Raw genomic sequence first — 26,461 nt, 5'->3', positions numbered from 1 at the left:
CTTCCACTGCACTTCTTAAGGAGAGTATCAAAATCTAGAGAGACAAATATAAATCAGCAAACATTGATAAAATATCTGATAAAACCTGCACTGGTACATTATAAATTGGTATACACTATGTAAAATATAGAGCACTGAAAAAATGAATCATGATTAAGATTCCGAGTTCATGCTTTTCCTTTGACTCACAAAAAATCCCCAAAAGTGTATTTCATTCTGTTTTCACAGCAGTCAGAAAGTGTAGCATCCAAGAATGCTCTAGTAGACTCTCTTCCATATGCTGAATAAGATTGCTCTTCATATACATGATTAATGTATTTCATCTCCATTGGCAATTTAAAAATGCATAATAGCCTTTCTCTCCAGAAATAAATTAAAACTTGACATTCAATGCATGTCAGAAAAGATTTCAAGATGATGCCTTTGCTCCCTGTGATGTTAAAGTAAGAATTCAGTACTCTGACCCAGACTGTGCTAGTTTATGTAGACATGAAAGTTGGTTCTCCAGATAGCACTAATTCATACTCACTAAGCTCAGCAACCTGAAAATAGCTCTAAAGTTTTCTTTAGGTGCACATGATCTACAAATATGAAGATGAAAAAAAACTGGTTCAGAACCATAAAATATTGTGGAAATATCGTACATACCAGTGCGTTGTCGAGTTTTTAAATTAAATGCATTTAGTAGGCCAGAGAGAGCTATTTTTTTCACAGCCATGCCTGCACATCCTTTAAAAATGGTTTTTAGTCTCCAGAGTATTACAAAGATTATTGAAGTGACCCACCGAAGTCACTTGAATAGGGAAGGCTGAAATTTTTAACTCTTTTAACAATACATTTTATAATATTTAGAAGTATTTTAAGGCAAAAATTCTTAAGAGAAGAATTAACATGGATTTTACTTTTAAAGACACTCTGGAAAAACAAATCACCCTACTAGCACAATCTTCTAATGTCTTTAGGGCTGTTTGGTTAAACAAATGGAGCTGGAAGAGTTAAATGCAGTGCATAGGATGCATGTTGCTTGCTTGTGACTTCTTTATCCTAGGCTCTGGGATAGGGTAATTGTAACAACATTGTTCCAATATTGTTTATTTCTGTGTTGTTCACTTGAATACACCATCTTGTTTAATATCTTCTGTTTAGACTGTTTTCTTTTTAAATTGATTTCTTATGCTGTGGGCTGCCTTGAATCAGTCAGAGGTTCAGTGGCACTGAAATTGAATAAATAAATCACCATTGACAATTGGGTTAGGCCTTTCCTCCAAAATGTGTCCCATCTTTGTTGAGAAGCACCCTACATATAACACAAAAAATAATTGGAAGCCCTTCCAGGTTGCCTTTCCAATTTTTTAGAGCTTTGCATGATAATCCTCTTGCCCTTCGACACTTTCTTAGTGGGTGGGCAGACAATATGTAATGGAATGTGATGCCTTTATAATGAACAGCATTCAATAGTTGGTCCAGCTGTGCAGTGCTTGCAGTTGCATGATGTCTTGCCTTTCTCTGTAGCAAGCAAAATTGTACCAGATGAAAATCTTTAAGTGCTAAACCACATGTTACATTAATTATGTGAGACCTGCCATTCCAGTGCTCTGTCCGTTGTTTTTGTTTCGTTTTGTTTTGTTGTTTTGTTGAAAAAGACTATCATCACTTTTTACATTTGCCTGTCCCTGTGCAATTTAATTGGCTGCAATGTGCAGGAGGATGGCCAGGAAAATGTAGAGTATGATGTCACATTGATTGTCTTCTTTACTGGGTGATGTGGGTGGCAGCCATGTGTTTTAGATCACATGGAATTTAGTCACAAGCTTCTAGTAGAATGTTGATGTTGCAGCTTGGTAGCTATTGTAACCCCAACCCATTCTCATGATTCAGAAATGGATGACTCCCAACTCCCAAAAAGAACAATCCATGAAGATATGTCTGCTGTTAAAGCTGGTATAGAAAATACCCACACTGATTAGACATGTGATGAAAACATTTGGTACTCAGAAAGATGGTTTGGAAGCCATTTCCACGATTTGTCCTGATAGTCATGTAACACATGAATTTGGTTCTGCATGGCTTTGCAGTGGACCTTCACATGAATGAGTCAGGTTACAATGTGAATTTGTTTCAGTTAAGTGATCCCCGCACACAGGGGGCATTTAATTTTTAAGTGTTCAAACTTAGTGAGTAATTATGTTCTAGGAGCCTTGAATTTTTACACTGAAACTTGAAATACATATTGTAGCATATTAATAAGCTTAGAGAATAAATACCATGACCTAAAAATGCAGATTAGTTTCTTTGTTCAGGACATAAATTTTGCATAGAATTGTGGCTTTATTCAGAAAAAAATAAAATTGATAATTTCATGACATTTTTATATAAATTTATTGTATGACTTCAGAACAACCTGCCTTTATGATCTAGATGTCAAAGTAGAATATATTCTTCTTGATCATGGCATATTTATCTCTGAATTCAATCGTTTTTCTCCAGAAAGGACCTAAAAATGTTGCTTATCCTTGTCTTTTGTTGTTATTTGATTCTACTGCTATCTTTGGTTTAGATTGCTGATTGCGTCATTTGTTGATGATTACATATATACACTTTTGGTAGCTGCTGCATGAATCCCTGTAATTAAGAGGCAGGTTATAAATAGTGAATTGGATTCAAACTTCTCCATTCGTAGAGTAGACACATTGGAAACAGTGAGATTTGAATAAGTCATGACTAATTTAAGTTCTTTTTATTTCAATTGACCCAAGTTAAGCATGACTAGCAATGGTTGGAGGTTTGGGACTTTCGGTGGAGGTAGGCAGAATGATTGCAGTGTCACAAAACTAGCTCTGTCTCTTGTATATGCAGTTTGAAGTGGCGAAACTTGGAGCATAATATAATTTTTGTCCTTACGACAGAAGCAAAATGCTCCTGCAGGTATCACAGGTTTGTCTGCACATCTTCCTTGTTATTTGGGAGGACATCTGACTGTTTAATAAGGACATGAATGCACAGTGTAGTTCCCACATTTTCCTTGGCTGGTAGTGTTTTATAAATCCCTTATGGGGAGATTAATAGGTTTTTCCTATGAAAATTGGTGGTTGATATTGGATTGGAATGGTGAAACCTTCCCACAACTGAACAGAATTTATGAAAAAAATATTGGAATTACTCAGAACAAATTACCTTTTTTAATTTGATGGATAATTTAAGACCAATTAGTATATGGAAACAGAAAAATTGTGATTCAAGAAAATATACCGGTACTTACTTTTCTGAAAGATGTAAACCTTCTTCAACAATTGATATTATTTGGATTTCAAAGAATTTGCCCACTAAGATTTCAAAGGAAAGATATTACCAAAGACTTTTTCAGATCATAAACATATTTATTTGACAAAAAATAATTTTTTAGATGAAGACGAGCAGAATTTTGCTACAGAAAGAAACAATAGCAAATGATTGTGAAAAATAAAATAAAATATTTTTTTCAAAATAATTTAGTAAAGGCACTGATTAAGAATGTTTGGAAAGCATTATTTTGATGATTAAACAGGATAGATTATACAAAGAAGAGAGGTATGTTGTCATCATAGAGTAATAAGTAAATTTATAATTAATTATAACTGCTCTAAAAAAATTGCAAGCCATTTTTTCTTTTCTGTGTTTTCTTTACTTTCTTTCTTCTTGCAAAACCTCTTTTTGATTTCTTTTTTCTTGCTTTATATCAGTTCGTGTTAGTTTTTATGTTCTTTTAGAAATCTTTAACAAAGATGTGAATAAAATAAAATTTCAGCTACTGAGCAGGTTGTACTTTCACTTGCTTGTCCCTACCTCTTATCCTACAAAGGGACATCCCAATTTGAATAGATACAACTCTGTCCTGAAAGAGGTATTTCAAAATAATTAGATCTCCTTGGAGAAGCTCCTGCGTTTCTCCAATCAATCAGAATAGAGCTGGAAGGGACCTTAGAGGTCTTCTAGTCCAGCCACCTGCTCAAGCAGGAGACCTTATACCATTTCAGACAAATGACTGCCCAGTCTCTTCTTAAAAATCTCCAGTGATAAAGCACCCACAACTTCTGACAACAATCTGTTCCACTGATTAATTTGTCCTCACTGTTAGGCAGTTTCTCCTTAATTCCAGGATGCTTCTTTCCTTGATTAGTTTCCATCCATTGTTTGTTGTCCTGCCGTCTGGTGCTTTGGAAAATAAGTTGACCCCCTCCTCTTTCTGGCAGCCTCTCAAGTACTGGAATACTGCTATCATGTCCCCACTAGTCCTTCTTTTAATTAGAATGACCATACCCAAATCCTGCAATCATTCTTCATGTTTTAATCTCCAGGCCATTAATCATTTTAGTTGCTCCTTTTTGCACTTCTTCCAAAGTCTCAACATCTTTTTTGTAATGTGGTGACCAAAACTGGATGCAGTGTTCCAGATGTGGTCTTACTAAGTATTTATAAAGTGGTACTAATATTACACATGGGAACTAATACTATGTGGATACTAATCCCACACAGATGAAGTGTGACAATGCCATTATGACTCCTGTAAAGCCGTTTTCCTCCCTATCCCATGCAAAGCTTGCAGATGCTTTGCCACTTGCTACCAGCATTTCTTTGCGATATTTATAGCCTGAGATAATGTAATTGGGGGTGGGGTGGGGGGATGAAATTGAAAAGGGTTCTTTCACTTCCTTTGCTAACCAAAAGTACTGGAAAAACTGCAGAACAGTCTATTAGTCTTCTGTATGACTGGTAATTTCTGTCCAGAATAGTCCAAGTGACAGGTTGGTGGGCTAGAAGATGGCTGAATGTTTAACTTCCCGTCACTATTCTGTCATACTACTCCATCAGCTAGAATTGACAAGAGAAGATTTTTCAAGTCTTCTGCTAACAGTGCACGCTACCCTTGACGGTATTCTCTACCTTGCCTCTTTTTCATCCCCCCTTGTATGGATAGAATTCTTACAACATTCAGGACAGAAGAGAAAAGCTGGAAAAACTATCAGCACTTCTTTAAGCTAGCATACTTTTAAGGCTGATCCTGTATTGGATAACAATACTTTAGTACTATCTTGCAAAAATGCCTTAGGCTGGATGTAGATAGGCTATAGGAAGGAGTTGAAATGCCTCAATAAAACAAATTACTTCATCTCTGTGAAGTTAGTAGTGTCAACCTCACATATTGAAGCGGTTTGTGGCCACCTGTCTACCCTATTAGGAAGATGAAAGTAGGAAATCAACTCCATAAGAAGGCTAATGCTACTTTTACTTATACAGATTATAATAACAGAATCTTGCAAGTCTGTGCTGTATTGTCTCCCCTTCTTACACCCATGTGAATTAAGGAGGTCAGTCATTGTATCTGCTTATTTCAGATTTAAGATACTCTTTTCTTTGATACTGCATCTCACCTATGTCTGTCAATATCATCTTCCTTATTTTCTATGACAATATGCTCCCCCACCCAAGGTATAATGGCCTTTCCTATATAACCTTGGGATGTAGAGGTAGAATTCCAAAATATTTTTCTAGAGTACTCATAACACTGGAACTTGAGAAATGGATCGGCAGTAGTTTTGGAAATAACAAAAAAGTAACAGGTTATTTTTATATAATAAGTGCAATATGCCGTTTACTAATTAATTACTTCAACAACTTAGGGATTTTTACATAAGAAAAAAAGAAGAGTGAAATTTATGGCTAAAAAAATCACCAGAAATTTGCAGATTCACCAGGATCTTGATTTTGTATGCCTGATGCTGGGAGAGTGGTAAAAAGAATGAGGGAAGGAAAAATTCGGTTCCTTCCATATTGCTTTTGAGCAACTATCCCAAACTTGGAAATTGGATAGGCCAAAAGCATTTGTTGAGGAAGGTTAAAGGCTTCTAGTTGTGCATTGCTGGACAGTGATGGTGGCTATTACAGTGTGGAATGGGACAACTTGCCACAGCCACATCCAACTTGCCACAGCAAACTTGCCATGGGACAACTTGCCATGGGGACAACTTGCCAAAGGACAACTCGCTGTGGGACAATTTAACAGTTCGATTTAATTATTTTTTAAAAAATATTTTAATTTTTGTCATTCATATTTCATTCTGTCCCTCCTATTTCATCCTTTCTTCTGCTGCCGGCGTCAACTTCCCTCCGCCCTGTGCGTTCCCACAGAGAGGGCCTCCTCAGGGTGCCACCGGTCAGAGAATGTCGGCTGGTGGCCCCCAGGGGGAGGGCCTTCTCTGTGGGCGCCCCGGCTTTATGGAATCAGCTGCCGGTTGAGCTCCGGATGGCACCTGACCTTTGCTCCTTCCGACGCGGTCTGAAGACCTATCAATTTGGACAAGCCGGCCTGGCCTGATGGGGGATGTGTTGGGGTTCTTTTTGTGGATTTGTATATTATTCTATTGTTTTAGCTCGGGCTCCTATTTACTTCTTTTTTTAATTTTTGTACTCTGTATTTTTATATGTGCCCTGTTCACCGCCCTGAGTCCTTCGGAAGAAGGGCGGTATACAAATATAATAAAATAAATAAATAAATAAATAAATAAATAAATAAATAAATAAATAAATAAATAAAATAATTCTATTCCACCATTTCTTTGATATTAGTATAACTCTTGTCTCACAGCGAGTTGTCCTGCGACAAGTTGGCAGTGGCAAGTTGTCCTGTGGCGAATTGGCCATGGTGAGTTGGCCATGGCAAGTTGATTGCAGCAAATTGTCATAGACTCACTACAGTTTGTGATAACCTTATAATTGCAAATTAGTTTCTATAGTATAGCCTTGGCCTGGAAATTCTTTATGCTGGTAAGTACCTCCCAAGTGCTAAACAGAATTTTAATCAAAGAGTATTTGCTTTAATAATTCTTCCAAAGAAAAGGAGAATTTCAGACACATTCTCTTGGGTAGAATATGATGTTCTTGCTCTTTTTTTAAGTGATGAAGTGCCAAGAAGTGTGTATCTTGGATTTCAGTGCAGAATAATTTTTCCAGTTGTCTATAGATGTCAGACTCCTTTTGCTGTTATTAGGCTCCAAGGAAATATGTCACAAGGAACTAGTCTTATGGATTTTTTTTTAGTAGTTGGTGGTGTTGTCACTACTGAGGGAGTTACTTCCTTGATACAGCTTATGAAATTTCTCCATTTTCCTGGATACATTCTGAGAAATCATCCACATAATTTCTCTGCTCAAAAATACGGGGAGAATTTTGAAAGGGCATGTTTGTCTATTTCTAATTGTTACCTATTAAAGCCGGTATCTCATGGATGCATTTTTACATGGCTCTCTTAATATTGAATTGGTTCTCAACCAAAACAATAGTAATTTCAATATTAATAATTTTTATTAATAATTTTGATAGACTAATTGATTGAAAGAAACTTGACTCTCCACTTAATAATTCTCTGACAAATTCTTACCAATACTTAGGAATATTAAGCAATCTTGCTTTAAATCTGATCTAAGGGCAATAAAAAATATATTGCTTTTTAGAAGAAACATGAAAACCTAGCAGTTCACCCAAGGTTTCAGCAAGGGAGAATGAAACCCCACAGTTCATCATATTTGCCATCTATGTGAGTTAAGGGCAGGTCATTTATTTTCTTTCAGTATTTGTTACATTGCTGTAATCAGGTTATTAGATTGTCATGAAACCTATTTTCCAATTGCATTCATTAGAACTCATTTTCAACCCAATGTGTACCAAGTTGCAGTCGAAAGGATTTACCAACTGCATGCCAGTGACCAGTGGGTGTGGTAATCCATTTTGTAGTAGCAGCTTCAGGTTATACATGCAGAACCTGTTTTGAAACATGCAGAAATTACCTCAGCTCAGATATTCCCAAGAGGCTTTTGTACACTTACTTTGATTAAGGCATATTCAGGAAAAGTCCTACATATGGTATTTTCTGCTCCAGTTTCTTCTTGGAATATAGCTGAAGAATCTTGCCAGCAATATCTGGGGTTGAAAATAAACAATAGAACGAGGTCCTGAAGAACAGAACTGTGGTCCTAGTACAGACTTCCCAATCTGGTACACTTCAGATATGTTGGATTTCTTACCTGGAAGTTGGGTGGTCTGACAAATGAAACTGTTTGGTGGACTTTCTTCCCAACTGTGTTTGGATTGCTTAAAATAATAATATACAAATACACCATATTCTGCAGACCTGACTATTCCCGCTAAAGCAATAATAGGCCATCAATGATGTGATGTCACACACATTATTCACATTTTTGCACTGTTCTAAATGGAAGATGTGTTACTGAACCATAATACTCTGCCGGACCTACTTTTTCACAGCTATTATTTAGAAGTTCAGTCAAAACTTGATTATTTAAATAGGCATTTGGAGGATTTGTATAGAGAATGTAGATAATTAAGAACTTTGTGGGAGCTGTTAATGATGTTATAATATGATTCTATATATTAATGACAGGTGCTGTATAATTTATTGTAGATCCTTTTTTAATGAAGCACATAAAAGCTGTTTCAATAATACATAACATTATTTATAAATGTGGTGTAATAAGTAAGTTCCAAGCAGAAATTAATGAAAGGACTATGGATTTCATTTGGTGTCTTTGTAGGCAAGAAAGATATATTAGTTAGTCATTGCTCTGTATCTCCTACCACAGAGTAAACTGGATTCATTCTCCTAGCTGTTTAGCTTGCTCTATCCCCTAAGCCAGTACATTTTGTTTATTTATTTACATCCCACACCTTTTAATCTGAGAGTGATTAGAGCATTAAAAATAATACCACTATAAACATCAAAAGAAAAATTATACGGTAATTGATTTTAAATTTGAAGAGAAAGAAAAGTAAGTTTTGACCTGATTCCTTAAATATATCAGTATAATCTCCAAATTAGCTTCTACAAAGCAGGCATTCATAGAAAAAAGAGGTAATACCAAAAACTCTTGTTTCTGTCAGTTCTGTATGAGGGCATCTAGAAGAGATTCTTAGATTAACAGGTAGTGGAGGGTTTGCTTGTCTTCTGGATGGTTGGACTGCAGAGCCAAGAAACCACTAGGATGTTCATTCTGAAGATTAAACCAGGACATGTAAATAACGATAGCTTGTTTGATGTTTCCTAGGTGCTACCTTTATGTTTTTTGTGTTATTGCTCTCTTTAGAGGCCTGGTGTTTGTTGTTCATGGTGCTGGAGAACACTGCTGTCGCTATGATGACTTGGCAAAGATGCTGACAGGAATCAACTTTTTCGTGTTTGCCCATGACCATGGTAAGTGCCTTTGGTAAAAATTATATGGGGATAAGATTAAAGGAGAATAAGTATGATATCGTAGTAGATGAAGTATAGAGCATGGACTGGGAATATTCAGGATCAAGTGCATCTTTACCTATGGAAATTCACTGGATAACTTTCAGCTAGTCACTCATTCCCAGTCCAGCCTATTTCACACAATGACTGCAGATGAAATGAAGAATTGCGTGTAAGCCACTGTGAGCTTCTAAAGGGAAGGTGGAATATAAATTGAATAAATAAAAAGTAAAAAGTGCTTCAGGGATAATAAAGTAATCTAATTCTTGATTGTTTTAACTGGTGGTATTCTGCCCATATGTGATACTATTATCTAACTATCAAGGAAAATGTATTATTATTATTATTATTATTATTATTATTATTATTATTATTATTATTATTATTATTATTATTATTATTTCAATTTTTATACTGCCCTTCTCCCGAAGGACTCAGGGCAGTGTACAGGGCAATAAAATGCAATAAAAAATACAATATACAAAAGTTAAGATAAGAATTAAATAGAGTAGCCCAATTGCAGTGAAAATTAATTAAAATTACAATTAAAATACCCCAAACCCATCAGACCAGGCCGGATTGTTCAAATAGGTGAGTTTTCAGGTCACGGCGGAAGGAGCGAAGGTCAGGAGCCATCCGGAGCTCAACCGGTAAATGATTCCAAAGGTCTGGCGTGCCCACATAATATGTGTATTATGGTGCAAGACTCAAGTTATCAAATTTTAATCAAGTGGTGTTTTTTTTACTAAAAGAGCTACCCTGACGTGTGTGTGATCACATGAAGAGACATAAAACTCACTTTTATCTAATATGCTATGCTTATTAGTTTTAAAAGTGGTTTGTTGTTCTTGGCATATTGTCCAAATCAAGCCATTAGTTTGGGATAAGGGGAGTTATTAAATTGTGAGCAGAGGCAAAGGAAATATAAAACTTACACTAAATAAGTTTGTATATCACGGTCAACTGATTTTAACAATGTTTTGAATGAAACACTAATGTCTGGATTATATAATGCACTATTATAGATCATGATTTATAAATTGCACTTGTTGCATTCACACAATGTATTTGTGCTTATTGGCCAGTTTCCTGTACAGTTTCAAGCATTTTCTTCTCCTCTCATAGCAGCTAGTTAGTTTTAACTCACCTATTTGGCAGTTTACCCTGGTTTGGGGGGAGGGAGGAAGGAGTGGTTTGCCATTGATTTTTTCCTAGGCCTGAAGAGAAAAATGACTGTCCCGAGGTCACCCAGCTGGCTTTCTGCCTCAGGCAGGACTAGACTTCAGTCTCCCAGTTTCTAGCCTGATGTCTTAACCACTGCTCTAAGCCACCTCTCAATCTTTCTATACAGCATTTTCCTTTGTTTCATATAATTTTAATGAGTGCTTTTTTTGTAAAAGAAAAAGGTGCCGGAACTCACACATGTCATACAACCCGCCTTGCCTACCCTACAAGGTTCCATCCAAAAAAGGTGCCGGAACTCCGGTCTGAGCGTTCTAAAAAAAGCCCTGATTTTAATGAGTCCAGGGGCAAAATGAGATGTGGATGGTGGGCCAGACAAGGGAAGATGGGCAGAATCCCAAAGCATAACCAGCCCAGTTCTTAGTCACTTTGCCTATGAAGTCCCCTTTTTCACTTGATGAAGGGGAAAGATCCACAGAATCCAAACACAAAATCATCACTGGAGATTGAAACTGAAGTAGGTCCTTTTATTTACTCCCAGGGAACAATGTTACTCCTATATTTCTTCTGAACTGGCCTTCTTTGTGATGTGCAGTCACCATGAACACGCCCCAACGAGTGCTAAATCCACATTTGCTAATTTCTACCTATTTAATTAGTAGGAAAGGACAGAAATAATAAGAGATAATATGAGATACTACTACTACTACTACTACTACTACTACTACTACTAATAATAATAATAATAATAATAATAATAATAATAATATGAGATAATCAGATATGTTTATTGATTGGAATCCTGTTTATATTATGACAGCTGAACATGGAGCTACCTCTGCATATTTTTAAGAAATACAGAATAAAAAACCTGCTGTGAAAGGAGCTTTGAGATGTAAAAAAACTTGAGCTCTTCAAATTAAATATTATGGGCAGAACCAATTTTTCACTAACATTTTATTTTGCATTTGGCTGCCAGTGCTTTTGGGTTGTTATGGGACATAGATAAGGTTGCTCTGGAAAGGAAAATCGTTACGTCTTTGCTTTCAAAACATAAAAAAGTCTGCTGGATCAGATTGAGGATGTCTCTAATCTGATATCCTATTTACAAAATTGGCCATCAAATAATTCTGAAGTATCTACTAGCAACCAATGAAGATACTGGTTTTCTTCCACTGTAGTTTTTCAGCATCTGAAGTTTCTGTAGAAGCATTGTAGCTAATCATAAAATTAACCAGCTTGTTCAGCAGCCATATTTGGAGGCCAATATTTGAAAAAGACTGAATTAGTTCAGGAGTCTGACCTGAAAATATTATTTTCTGTTAGTAGTCAAAAAACAATTCTGAGAAATAACATGCAAGAACAAAACCTTTGAAGTATCAGGAAAACATGTCCTATAAGTCTTTCATGTCTTAGATAATTAAAACAAACAGGAAACATATTGATATATTTTTTATTATTTTCCTCCCAAATGGTATAAACATTATGGAAGAAAATGTTGCTTTCTTTCAAGGACACAATGAATGTCTTCCTATTTTTAAAAAAAGTAATTTAATTGATTAACTAAATAAGAAGTCTTGGATTAGAACATGAACAGTATTCTTTTTACAGTAAGTTCTGATTCATTTCCTTATATTTTTTTAAATTTCCTTCTATTTTCCATGTGGTTACATAAACACACACAAATACACACACACACAGAGTGAGTGAGTTTCTATTTCTTCTAATATCAACTTTAATATTTCTTTGGGAAAACTTGCAACTGGTTATGAGTTTAAGGAAAACATATGGATTATTATGCTCCCATGTTCATTTACCCAAGAAACCACAATTATTTTGTAGATTACTTATGCTGGAGTCATGTAGTTGAAGCAATTAAGTGCATAATTCCTTTTAAAGACCATCTGGGAGTGTGCACTTCAGTTGCTTCTCTTCTAGCTTACCATAACATGGTAATAGCACTTAATGATAGCTAATGTTTCAAATTCTGTTTCTTGGTCCATCAGAAACCTACAGGCACAGATGCCTTTAAAAGCTATTACTTTGTTTCTATTACTTTTTCTATCATTCAAGGAAATTGTAAAGTAATGAGAATTACTTCATTGGCTTTTGCCACGACATATGTAGTGTAAATTTTCAAAACACAAAGGTTTGAAACTCAGTGGGGTTTGTTTTCAGAAGCAGGTGGCATTTTAAAAACAACATTCAGTCTTTCACACAAAACATTTCTGGGATTTCTGAAGTCCACAACAACTCTGTTTGAAAACCAGGAGAAATACTATGAATAGTGATGCCAGTCAGGTTTCACTTGGAATCTTCAAATTACAGTATCTTAATAAGCAAAGACACAGTTGAGTGTCTTCTGCATCTACATTTCTTTTCTTTCTTCATCTGAGCCAGCAAACAAATCTTCTGCCATGTTACTCAACAGAAAGATGATGGATTAACTTTATGGAAAGACAGAGATATGACCAATTTTGTGTATAATAAACTGTTATGGTTATTTAGTTTCTTTTATTAATGATCTTATATTTATTCTTTCATGGTTTCATTAGTATTTTAAATATTCTTTAAGGCCTGTTAAAATCAGACACTGACAGCATAATATCTTCTTTCACTTTGAGCTCCCTTCCTTATTCTTCCTATTATTGTAGATAAACTTTTATACAAAATCTTAGAAACTCTGTGGAGTATCTATTTTTAAAAAAAAATCTGGAAAAAGCCACCTGCTTGCTGCATTCTTCATTTCAGTGGTAGCTATCTCTTTGTGTGCTCATCCTGACGTCATGAATTTCAGTTTTAAATATTGCCTAAGTAATTGTCCAAGATGGAAAAAGAATATATAAAAGAGATATCCAAAACTAATTCCAGTTGCATCGACTTCGGCAGGCTTTCACGAGCATTAATGAAAGATACCTGTATGGATATTTACAACCAGAAAACTGATTTTCTAACCTGGTAGCCCCAGCATGGCTTCTTTTGAAGGCTTATAGACAGGGAGCTTTTTCTTTCTTCAGTTCTGGATGAGAATTAATAGAAGCTCTTAATTTACAAATGGAAAAAGATGTACTTCAGCATCCAGTGGTTGATTCCACACATTGCAATAAAACCATAATGTGTTTCAGTTTTGCTACACATCCCTTATTTTAAATTATATTTGAGGCTGTTTATATTACTTGAAGATTCAGCTTTCAGAAGATTGGATGAAATTGCCAAACCCACAAACTGCCTCATTTTTATTCTAACTCCTGGTGATTAGTTCAACTAAGGAGGCAGATAAATTGGTTTAATGTGTTTTTGAATAAAAATTTAGCTAATTTCTTATTTTAACTACTACTTCAAGCAAAAGTTAGTTAAAAATTCACCAATCTCTAACTTTTGCAAAGCAAAAATCAAAATTTTACAATGCAGCAATTAAATTTTACATTAGGAAAAGATTTCCCTAAAAGGCAGTATACATGAAAGAATGCATTGTATAAATGTACACACAACATAAATTACAAAATTCTCAAGTTTCAAAAGCTTGACATATTTAGGCTAGGAAATTAAGAACTGAACAGATGTATTCACTGAAATAAGGTAAAGGTAAAAGTTCCCCCCCACATGCGTGCTAGTCGTTTCCAACATTAGGGGCCGGTGCTCATCTCTGTTTCAAAGCCGAAGAGCCAGCGCTTGTCCGAGGACATCTCCGTGGTCATGTGGCCGGCATGACTAGGTGCCAAAGTCACACGGAACGCTGTTACCTTCCCACCATAGTGGTCCCTATTTTTCTTGCATTTTTACGTGCTTTTGAACTGCTAGGTTGGCAGAAGCTGGGACGAGTAACAGGCGCTCACTCTGTTACGCGTCACTCAGGATTCGAACTGCCGACCTTCTGATCGACAAGCTCAGCGTCCTAACCCACTGAGCCACTGCGTCCCTATTCACAAAAGCCAACATTGGCAGATCTGGGTATCCCTACTTGAAACATTGTTCACATGGGGATTCATTGTGATTTCCTAACAGATTGCACTCCAGAAAACTAAAAGAAAGATAATTTCACCCATATGCTGAAAGAGTAGAGATTTTCTATATTTCCTATTTGTAATGTAGTCTTCTCAGTAGTATACATGTATAAGAATCATTTTAAAAGATTGTATGGAAAAACAACTCTAATTGCTTTTTGAAGAAACACATTTCGAACAGCCATGACTTGGATGGCTGAGAATCCCCATAGGCAAGAGGATGGAGGGGTTCTTGATATTTTTTGAGTGAGATTCTCATCAAGACAAAGAATAATTGAAATTTTATAGCCAACAGAAATCCTATGAAATTGCTGTAAAATGATTTTGCACATATCAGTATTTGATAGAGGAACAGTAACATTTGTAAGATTAATATGAGATGCATGTTTTGGTTTGTTACTTCTTATTTGAAGAATAGGATTTTGAAATTAACTCCCCAAAAACCTTTGGATACATTTTCTCTTTAGTTATTGATTGCATGCAAGCTCTCCTTATGTGCTTTGGGTTCAAGGTTGGGTTGCTCTTTCAACACTCCCAACATCTTCAGTTTGAAACATATTTCCAGGAATACGGAGTCAAAGTACAGTCATGTTTTAGAGGAATTAGAGGCTTGGCAAAAATAGCATAGTAATATCTGGAAATTGTGGGATGTAATGAATAGAAGCAAGAAATTATGGTACACTGCACAAAGAGATGTGTGGTTTTTTGTACATTTTATACTAAAGAATAATGCATGGTTTTTGTTTCATTTTGTTTTGCCAAGGACAGTTTCACAATTTTTAAAGCTTCCTTTGAGTTAACAGTTTCTGTTAATAGACTGCACCTGGCAAAGCTATTCCATTCAGTAGTTTGTGTGAAAAAGATGTACAGCGTTATCAAGGCATTATATTCTTGGAGTATGTTTGCAGAATGTACTATGCAGAAAGATTTTCCCAGATTGAAAAATCACGTAAAAGAAAATAGAGGAAAATTGCCTCATTTTGCTGTACGTGTGCTTTAAAGTCACAGTTATTTTATATTTTAAATAAAACTTTGTTTAGAGGGAATGCTCTTCTGTGTTCTCATTCTTGATTCAGTTAAGCATTGAAAATCCTTTTCCTATTTCTGATTTTCTTGTGAGGATCACAGAGTTCATTCAGTGTTGTTTGGACAACTTTGGACCCTTTTTTCTTATGACCCCGAGTCAACTACAGCCTTACAGGTAGTCCTCAACTTACAACCATTTCTTTAGTAGCCATTCCAAATTACAGTTCTGGAAAAAGTGACTTACAATCACTCCTCATAGTTAAGAGCATAGCATCCCCATGATGATATGTTCAACGTTCGGGTGCTTGGTAACCAGCGTGAATTTACAATGGTTGCAGCATCCATTTGTGACCTGTCCGGCTGGCTTCTGACAAGTTAAGTCAATGAATTAATCCCAATTCACTTAACAACTGCAGTGGTTCACTTAACAATCATAAGAAAATCGGGTGCCACTCACTTAACCGTCATGATTAGCAATGAAAATTCTAGTTTTAAGTTGAGGCCTACCTGTATTCCTATCTGGCCACGACGGCTGAAAATTGGCAAACTTGGTTTCTCAGCATTTTGTGCAAGAAACCACGTGGAAAATGGAGTATTAAGTTCTAAAGTACAGTAAAGCAATTCAGCCCACCCCCACCCACCCCCATTTGCTACTCATTAGCAAAATCCAGCTGGAAAAATATCAAATGTTTTAGACTCATATGTGTAATATAGCTTCACAATTTATTCATTATTGTCTCTGACACCAAACGTTTGTTTACCCCACTCTAAAATTGCAGGTGTGGGCACTGCTTGATATTGTTGCCTTCACCACTTTATACAGAGATGAAATTTAAAAATCTGTGGGCGTCATAAAAAGAAACTCAAAGAATGCAAGTTGTCAGGCAGCTGAACGATGAGTCCATATGCTCTAAACACCTTTCAGCTACCATGAGATCACTGGAAATATGAACAAGATACATTTTACCCTGTTTTTCTTTTCTAAAAATCAGAATAGTTTTAATGAAATTGTATTAATGAATTTCATTGTGATTAAGCTATCACTTTCTCCCTTCCATGGAGTTCCCTTACAGAGTCCTAGATTACTTGTTGTATATGGCTGCATTCCTTACTAGGTCTTTAAATATGAAAATGTAAAGTGCCATGAGAAGCAGCCAAAGGATGTACTCAAACAGACACTGAGGTCCTTTTGCCAATTTTTGCTAATCATGGCAAATATATAACCTAGTAGCCTCTTTTTTTGTCCTGAATTCAAATGATGCTTCCTTCATCTTATCCCGTAATAACAAGCCATGCTTAAGAGTTTTCGTCATACCTTCTGACTGCTAGATGATGTTGGATGCAGTCTGCCAGTTTTTTACCCGGGTTTCTGCATAGTGTCTATTACAGTTCCTATACTGTATATTGTAGAAAGATGACGCCTATTTTTTCTTCTTGATTACTGGGTCCTTTGTTCTTTTAGAGGAATTTTGTAGGTTTTGTGCTACAGTTGTGTAGTCTATTGGTTGTCTCAGAGATGTTTTGATATATGGGAGTATTGTCCTTTTTATAGGTTGTACTTGTTGAGTCGCAGTGGATTAGGTAGTCAAAAAATTTTTAGATGAAGCTGCACAGTTATCTGTCATGTTGGAAAATATTGTATAAATGGTCCGTTTCCTTTTTTGGGCATTTTGAATTATTGCAGAATGTTTGTACTTGTTTGAGTAATGTTTTTATGCAGCTTCTCATGTAGTAAGTTGGGTTGCTGTTTTGTTGTGAAACACTTGGTTAGTATGACTTGTTTTTCAATAAACTTGGGTGTCCAGTTTGCCTTTGTTTCTTTTTTTATTTATTTATTAAAAAGTTTTACAAAAACATAAACATAAAACCCACCCCTCCCCCACCCCCGCCCAATTTCCCCTCCCTCCCCCTCCTCCCCCCGACTTCCCAGAGCGTAATACAGGGTATTAACCCTAACAATCTTAAACTATAATAAGCTAACTAACTATAATAACACTTTAAATCCTATCGAACTTTAACTCTCCTTAAAAATAACTAAATAATAATAAATCTTATAAATCTACTACTTATTCAAATGCTAAATGAAACTTTTTGGTCCCATATTTATTCTGAATAAAATCAATCCATCTTCTCCATTCCAAGATATATCTTTGTTGTGAATGGTCTTTCAAATATGCTGAATTTTTTGCCATTTCTGCCAGGTTCGAAACTTTTAAAGTCCATTCTTCTATAGTAGGCAAATCCTCCTTCTTCCAATATTGTGCTACCAAAAGTCTTGGGTGTCCAGTTTGCCTTTGTTTCATCTGCTAATGAGGCTACACAGGAAGGCACCCAAGCTCTGGAATATTAATCCTCCCCCCAAAGTAAGATTGACCCTAACCACATTACCCTTCTGGAAGATGCTTAAAACTTGGTTCTGCCGTCAGGCCTGGCAATCCTATCAAAAGATTTTGAAATGGTTGCATTGCATTTAGAATGCATTCTCCTCTGTCTTTTTGTTATGTTTTTTTAAAAAACTCTTTAAACTGTAAGATTTTTGTTTTAATTCTATTAATGTTGGGCTTTGTATTTTTAATTGTTCGTACCATCCTGTTACAAGCACGAGAAGGGCAGCTAAATAAATAAATAAATGGGTAGGGCATTATTGTGTTTTTTTTCCCTTCTCTTGGGAATGTTATTCCTTTAAAGATGTTGATTGTCTGATGTGTCTTCTCCCATTGTTCCTTTTTTATTATGACAAAGGTGTGTCATCTACATAAATGGGTTGTGTGTGGGAGTGTTATTGTAGAGATTGAGGAAGATGACCTTGATGGAGATATGCAGGAGCTGTTGCCTAGGCAAAAGTGACTGAATCATTTTTTTAACCTCCAAGGCTGTACTGCTAGGGGCAGCAGGAGGTTAGTCCTTTGAAACCAGGCTGTTTCCTGCCAGGTCTCTGAATCAATCCTAGCACAAAAACAAAGATTGAAGTGAATAACTACTAAGTACACATAGCAGGCTTCAATGTGAAACAAGAGAGAAAGAGGAAGATGACTTTATGTGTGTTTATTTAATGACAGATCCCCCCCAATGCCAATCAGGGATTGTTTGAACTGCTTTTTAAGATGTGTTTAGGGTTGTTCTGAAAGTAGAGTGAAAAAAGCTGATGGGTGTAAGAAATTGAACAATGGCCTTTCCCACTTCACCATGCAATATCCCTCATGTGCCTGTAGGTTCTTAGTGAGAGGCAGAGGACTTCAGATAGTGGTAGTAATAGATTAGCACAGGGGTGTCAAACTCAATTTCATTGAGGGCCGCATCAGCATTGCGGTTGCCCTCAAGGGGCCGGGTGGGTATGGCCAGGGTGGGTGTGGCCTACTGGGTGGGCGTGGCTAGAGAGTATGGCCTACTGGGTGGGCGTGGCCAGCTCTACATCGTTCGCATCAAGGGTGCCTATGGGGGCCTGGGCAGGAGTGAGACAGATCTGAGGGTCTCTGGCAGGAGGAGGGTCTCTGGGCCAGGGCCAAGGCAGTGGGGGCCGTTCCCTCACTGTTTCCAGGATGGCTTCGCGGGCCACATGAAACCACTTCGCGGGCCGGATCCGGCCCCCGGGCCTTGTGTTTGACATGTCTGGATTAGCAGTTATTTTATATATTGTTAGGAATTATTACATTAGCCTTATTCTTCATGAATTTATTTAAACTCCTAAAGCAGTCAAACCGGTTACAATAATCACTGAAGGAATTGCATTCCAAGTGAAATATGCAATATACAAAGAATAATCTCAAGTTTTTATTTTACTTTGTTATTATTTTTTGGCTCTGTCACACAACTCTTTGTTATAATTTGATAGATTATGTGCCAAAAAGCACTTTGTGATCTTTTCCACAGTCAACACCTGGCCATGCCTCTCATGCTCTAATTGAGCTCTTCCATTTCCTTTGAGCAATAATATAATCAATTTGATTCCTGTATACGTCATCTGGTGATGTTCATATATACAGGTGTTGTCTTGGTTGCTTGAAAACAGGGTTAGCTGTGAAGAAATCAGTGGAATAAAAGAAATTGGTAAATTGGTCTTCTTTTTCATTTCGGTTTCCAAAGCCGTACAATCCAACTACATTTTCCTTTTTGGTGTTTCCAACTTTGGCATTCCAGTCTCAGTTTCAAAGTTGAACTTGGTGATAAAACTCACCAACCTCCTCTTCTGCATAGGTAGTTGTAGCATACACTTGAATGATTGTCATATTAAAGTGTAGTCCACAGAGTCTAATCAATGTTATCTGGTTTGATTACATTGATTACATTATGGTCAAAGAGCATTCTTGCTATACCATCCATTCCTAACTATAAAAGCAATGCAGTTCCTTCTTTGTTTTTCATAAATAGTGTGAATTTCTGACTGGTGTCCAATCCCAATCCTTCACAATTTGCTCATCCTTAAAATATCAGTAGTTTCCAGTGGTGGGATTCAGCCAGTTCGCACCACTTCGGCAGAATCGGTAGCTAATTTTTTGTTGCCCAGGCCCAGGAAGGACATTCGGAAGCGGCATCCATAGAGAGAACCGGCTGTTCACATATTTGAATCCCACCACTGGTAGTTTCCTTTCATCTTTTACTATGTTGAGCTTTCCCATGTTTGTTTGTTTGTCTGTTAAACTTGCATGCTGCCCATCTCACCAAAGGTCATACATTTTATGTTCCAGGTTACTACTATAATTCTGTCTTTGCAGCTTTGGATTTTTTCCCCCATTATAGCAACATCAGCAACTAGAAGGCTTTAATCTAGTCATGTCATAAATACCATTAGACCTTGAAGAAATCCTCAGCTCTTCCTCAGTAGCTGTTGAGTGCCATCTGACCTGAAGAGCTCATCATCTGGAACTAAATTGTCAATCATTTTATATTTTATATCTATATAATTTTCTTGTTAAAAGTACAGGAGTGGCTTACCATTTCCTAAATTACAGAATTTGCCATTGTCACTAAAGTGATCCTCTGACTACAACATGTTCATCTATTGCTGCTACCCAGTGTAGAGGACCGCTTGCTTTACCTGGGCAGCTTAGGATGACCTTAGTTTTGGAAATATATACTATTGGCATACACTCCTGATCTCTTCACTCATATCTCCCAGGAACACACACACACACACACACACACACACACACACTCACACACACTCTGACAATGGGGCAGCACAGGAGGACCTAAAGGCCTTTGTTATGAGTCTGACTGTTATATAAAATTTGGTTCTTGAAATTCAATGCAACTACTAGAAAGATTATATTTTTATGTTTCCTTTTTTCCTTAATTAAATCCCTTTCAATATTCTTTCATCTCCCTCCATTGAGTTACTCCATCCCACTTAATTTTGTTTATTTTCAAAAGTAGATAGTGTTTAATTTTAGAAGATTATATCTTTATATCATAAATGTTACTTTGTTCTCTCTTTACTACAGTTTTCTCAAGCTACATCATATTTCCTAGGAATCTTTGCCATTGTCATAGTAGGTAAAGAATTTTACACAGAAAGCACCTTTGATGGATTGAATTTAGCTTGCCAGCTTGTAATCAGATTGATCACAATTATGCTACGTTAGAGAAGTCCCTCATTGTCTATAGTTTTATATACCCAGAGTTGTGGTTCTGCCATACAAGTCAAATAAATAAATAGCTCCATGTATCCTTTCTGGGCAGATAATTTTAGGAGTTTCTCTCATTTTGATAGGATAGAAAGATAGGAATAATTTTTTTTAAAAAAATGTTATGATTACTTTCTTTAGATTAAAATACATAAAATATATTTTAAAAATAACCTTTTCTCTTTCTATTGCTGGCAACAGAAATCTCTGCACCCACACAGAGGATTATAACTTCAAGATTATAACCCTTCGCTACATTTCTCCCCCACACCATCAAACCTCTGGTAGCTTGTAACCATCATTTCATTTTAATGGTGTTTGTGCAGGAGTCTTTCACAACCAATGAAGTACTGGAATAAGTGCTAAAGTTTACATGGTTTAAAAACAAAACTTGACAAACTTTTTGAGAATTAAATCTATCAGTGCATATTGGTGGGTATTGGTCCTGAGAGTTAAATTTAATCCCCATGGCCTAAGCCACAATATAATCTGATTATTGTATATTTAGGAACAACTAGAAGTGGCCATTTACTTGTGAGCACTTGGAGACACCTGTATAGTTGTTGAAAATTAAATATTGAACTTGATTACTATGAAGACAGCAAGGCCATTTTGAAGAGCAGTCAGTGTATAGTAGCAGGATTTATATAAATATTTTCATCATTGTGTATTCTTTATGTAATTTTTTCATTACTGTTTATATAAATGAATTTATTCTTATTGTGGTTGGGAGAATTAACTGGAATTAAAATGAAAACATGAGTGGGGATATTTAGCTGTCTTTTTATCTGAAGAGGAGATACCATATTTTCCGGCATATAAGACGACTTTTTAACCCATGAAAATCTTCTCAAAAGTTGGGGGTCGTCTTATACGCCCAGTCGTCTTATATGCTGGAAAATACTATTCACCTCTCTGATCTTTTCTCTTTTCTGCTGGACGGTGGGATCGCTGGGTGAATGGAGGTAGGTGATGGTGACCCGTGGTTAAGCGGCCGACGGTGAACGGGTGATGGAGGGTTAAGAGGCCGCCACCATTGCTCTCTCTAGGACTGGCCATGCTGGTGCTTCCAATGCTGGCTGTCAGGTCCCCGACGAGAGGAGGGGTAGGCGGTCCCAGAGGCGCGCCGCTCGACAGTAGGAAGGGAGCACCTTTGCTCCTGCCGAGGCACCGCCTGACCCGCGCCGACCAGAAGAATCGCTTGCCCGGTCACGGAGTGCAGAACTGAGAGCAGCAGCGCACCAAGCGAGAGAGCTCAGAGGAAAGAAGGCGAGGCCCCCCTTTGGCGGGGAAGGAGCAAAGCTGGGCAAATCACAGAGCAGGCAGAGCAGGGAAACGTTACAGGGGAAAAGGGGGCGGGGTTTAAAAGGCGAGGCGGGCAGGACGTGGGCGTGGAGACGTTCCGTTAGAAGTAACGAAGGAGCCTCCGGGCGCTTTCTGGATCGGATTGTGCGAACTGACGGTGCTGTTACAGTCCTCGTGTTTCCCAGGGTTGCCCGTCATGCCAGAGGCATTCCCTGTAGCCCCAGGTTCTTTAGCTCCCCACTTTCCTTAATTCAGGCGAATTTTGTGCTCCATGGAGAAACATTAATACGCAAATGCCGTTTGTTTAACCGCACAAAACTCGGGGGAAACCTTGGTATTTGGGAACGGAAAGGCTTAAAACTTTTCATTTCTGTTTTATGCACAGGCTGGGAGGGTCACAAAGTTTACCTCTTTTATTTTAGCAACATCATGGCACTTATAAAAAAAAGGGTACTAACGCTAAACGAGTTGTTAATATGCAGATTGTGTGCCAGGAAGTGAAATATTGAGTTATTAGCCCAGGCCCTATAATTTAACAGGAAAAGTAGGGGGTCGTCTTATACGCCGGAAAATACGGTAGATAATATGTTCAGCTTCTTGATCAAAATATTAGCTAGAGCATTGTAATAAAGCTTTTGTTGGGATATCTCTGCTTCCCTTGTTCATGACATATTTTGCAGATTACTGTTTCTTTTTCCTGTTTGCCTGATTTCTGTTTCTTGATTTTGTTCATAATACTGTGCTTCCGATGCTTCCTTGACCTTCTCCAGTTTAGTCTGTAATAACTGCCACTGCTTTTGTATTGTACAAACTCTGATTGAACTAGGTGCATACTATTGAATCTGTTAAGAAAAGTCAGCCTTTTATACTTTAGATCATACTTTGCAAATATTTTTAAAGGAAGATGATACCTAGTTCAAATTAACAGGTCATAACCTTTTTTTCTGTATATTTTAAATTAACTTTTGAACAATCTGAGATTATTGCAGCAGCATTTGGACCTTTCTTCATGCTGTGCAGCACAGCAAGATGGATGAATGAAATAATAATGTTATCCTTAGTTTTTATGCTACTATTAGGAATTTACAACAGGGAGCTTCTAAACCAAGCACTGGTAATTAGATAATTTTATCGGCAAAGGAAGCTTCTCAGGCAATTCATAAACATCCCAGTAGCTTTATGAAAACTGTGGAAGCTACTCTAAGCTTTTGGAAATTCTCACGAGTACCTTATCTACTGGTAAGAAGGGGAGGGGGGAACAGTTACAAGTATTTGCTTCCTTTTGAAAGAAAAGGAAGATCAAAGGATACAGAATAATGTTGACCACAACCTTATTTAGATTACCATAGGGAAATGTTTCTTATCCTTCCTTCCTTCCTTCCTTCCTTCCTTCCTTCCTTCCTTCCTTCCTTCCTTCCTTCCTTCCTTCCTTCAATGTTGTATTTCCCCTTCTGTCAAAAGGATTTCAAACCATACATCTTTATGTTGCATTGCCCTGCCAAGAAAAGCTAGAGACAAACAGAAGGTCCCTTCAACAATAACTAGGAACAAATTCCCATGAAAGGCTACCAGATGACTATACAGATTGTGCAAAACTGGTTCTCACCTTCCAAATAGTTTCACAAGTGCATGCACTCAAATACTGATTGCTTAATCAAGCACTGACATCTATAACAGTCTGGATGGAAATTCCAGTTGTATCTTTTTAAGATTTCAAAGCACAGGTAAATAGATAATATACTACTTTCCTAAAGGTATATTGCAAAATTAGGAATAGAAATTTCGCTCTTCTATTTTGTACAGATTCCAATTTTGTCTTGTGTATGAGTTCCTGAAGTGGCTCTATTGGGCCAATAAATTTAGCTCTTTCTCACTGTGGAGTTTCACATCCCATTTTCAGTGTGTTTAACATCCCCATAAAATAATTAGGAGAGGTAGTCCATGTCAACTCTACAAGTGAGCATGGCTGTAGCCATTTTCCCTATTCATTTTTGGTTGACGCATAGAATGGAGGGAAGGGGTTTTGCCAAGTGCTTTGCTATTCTAAATAAACTTTTATCCCGTGGGAACCAAGGTCATCGGTTGCTCCCAAGACTGCAGGCTGGGTGTTGCATAAAAAGCCCGCCAAGAAGATGTATTGGGGAACGTAGTTGTTTCCATAGCCTTGGGGATGGGATTTTTAAACTTTGTATTGGGGAATTGTTGTATATCTCCAGACTTCATTTCACTTTTGACGTGCAGATACTTTGTAACTAATAAACATGTTCTTTGAGGAATTTGCAAGCCTCGGAGTTCTGCCTTATTCATCTCTGTCTGTCGGAACCATGACAGGCCTATGATTTGAAATACAATATCAATACTTAATCTATCCAGTTCTATTTGTCAGAATATAGGATGACAGTGAAAGTCCTGAACTGGATTGTGATGGACTGGATGTCAGAAAGAAGCTGAAACTTAATTCAGGCAAAGCAGAATTAAAGTCTAAATGCAAGGATAAAATGAGTAAAGGCAGTATTCACGATGGACTAAATTTTCTTCCATAAATTTCCTTATGGAATCTTCTCACGTCAGAAAACAAAAAGGTAGCACAAGCCAAAATGGCCACAAAGAATAGTGATTGGACAGGGAGGACATGCCCACAGCAAACTTAAAATTCCTGTATTGTATGAGCTGGACAGATCCCGCTCTTGACAACCAAGTTTGTTTAAATGGTGACAGAAAATACATTTTAATGACAGATCAATTAAAAATGACTTCAGGGGTGTTTCCACAGTAGTTTGGGAATAAAACCAAGATATGTCCCTTAAAAATGATAGTGAGGTGTATTCATGCTATGGTTAAGAGAAATGTAAAGTTAAGCCTTGAGTAACTTTGTTAATAGGTCACATTAATAAGTATAAGATTCTTCCTCATTGTATAGCATTAGCACTTCGACTAACTGTATATACCGATTCTAAGTGCTTTACATCCCTCTCTAAGCGTTTACAGAGTCAGCATGTTGCCCCCAACAATCTGGGTCCTCATTTTACTGACCTCAGAAGGATTAAAGGCTGAGTCAACCTTGAGCTGGACTGAACTTCTGCTGGAAGTCAGCAGAATTAGCCTGCAATACTGCATTCTAACCATTGTGCCACCATGGTTCTTGTGTTAGAATTTTTCTCTCACTTTTTACTGTATTAACTGTATTAAGGAAAAAAATAACTGAATTATATCACATTTGTCAAGCTCAGTCACACTAAAATTCTTACTACTAATAAAGTACCTTCTGCGAGTCCCTTGGACAGCAAGGCGATCAAACCGGTCAGTCCTACAGGAGATCAACCCTGACTGCCCTTTAGAAGGCCAGATCCTGAAGTTGAAAGTCAAATACTTTGGCCACCTAATGAGAAGGAAGGACTCACTGGAGAAGAGCCTATGCTGGGAAAGAGAAGGGCAAGAGAAGAAGGGGACGACAGAGAATGAGGTGGCTGGATGGAGTCACTGAAGCAGTAGGCGTGAGCCTAGATGGACTCCAGAAGATGGTAGAGGACAGGAAGGCCTGGAGGAATGTTGTCCATGGGGTCGCGATGGGTCAGACATGACTTCGCAACTAACAACAACAACTTTGTACTTTTCAATTTTGTTAGAAAGAAGCTTTGGCACTGTAGTATGTGCTACTGCAAGTTCTCTGCTCTCTTGTTTTAAAACAGGAAATACCTTTATTTTCAAATACAGCCAAAGCTCCAGAGCTTTTTGTCTCATAGAATGCTCAGAATGGAGTTTCGGCACCTTTTTTTTTTATGGATTTTTTCAACTTTTGCACAAACTGTGCTACTCCCTCTATTGGCTTTTGAAAGCTAATAGGAATTGCTGCTGAGTGTGCCAAAAGACCTGGCCGGCAAACGTTGTGCATGCAAGTTGTTTGCAATGAAGGAAAGTTGGCAGGAACTTTGCACCCCTCCCTGCTGCCCAACTACACCATCTCCTAGTTGTAAGTAAGAGAGGACCAGGAGTGGGAGGTGGGGAGCAGCACTTAATTCTGCCCTGCCGAAAAAGCCGGG

General features: G+C 37.3%; 1 protein-coding gene across 1 annotated transcript in view; it reads left to right on the top strand.

The window, feature by feature from the left end:
• Positions 1-26,461, top strand: part of MGLL (monoglyceride lipase) — a 113,237-nt gene that overhangs the window by 21,110 nt on the left and 65,666 nt on the right. The window contains exon 3 of the mRNA XM_083354329.1: positions 9,135-9,241. Coding sequence (XP_083210455.1) covers positions 9,135-9,241 — 107 coding nt within the window. The remainder of the gene's footprint in view (positions 1-9,134; positions 9,242-26,461) is intronic.

This window comes from Vipera ursinii (genome assembly GCF_947247035.1).
Source record: "Vipera ursinii genome assembly, chromosome: 2".
NCBI lineage: Eukaryota > Metazoa > Chordata > Lepidosauria > Squamata > Viperidae > Vipera > Vipera ursinii.
This window is presented reverse-complemented; position numbering and strand designations above follow the sequence as displayed.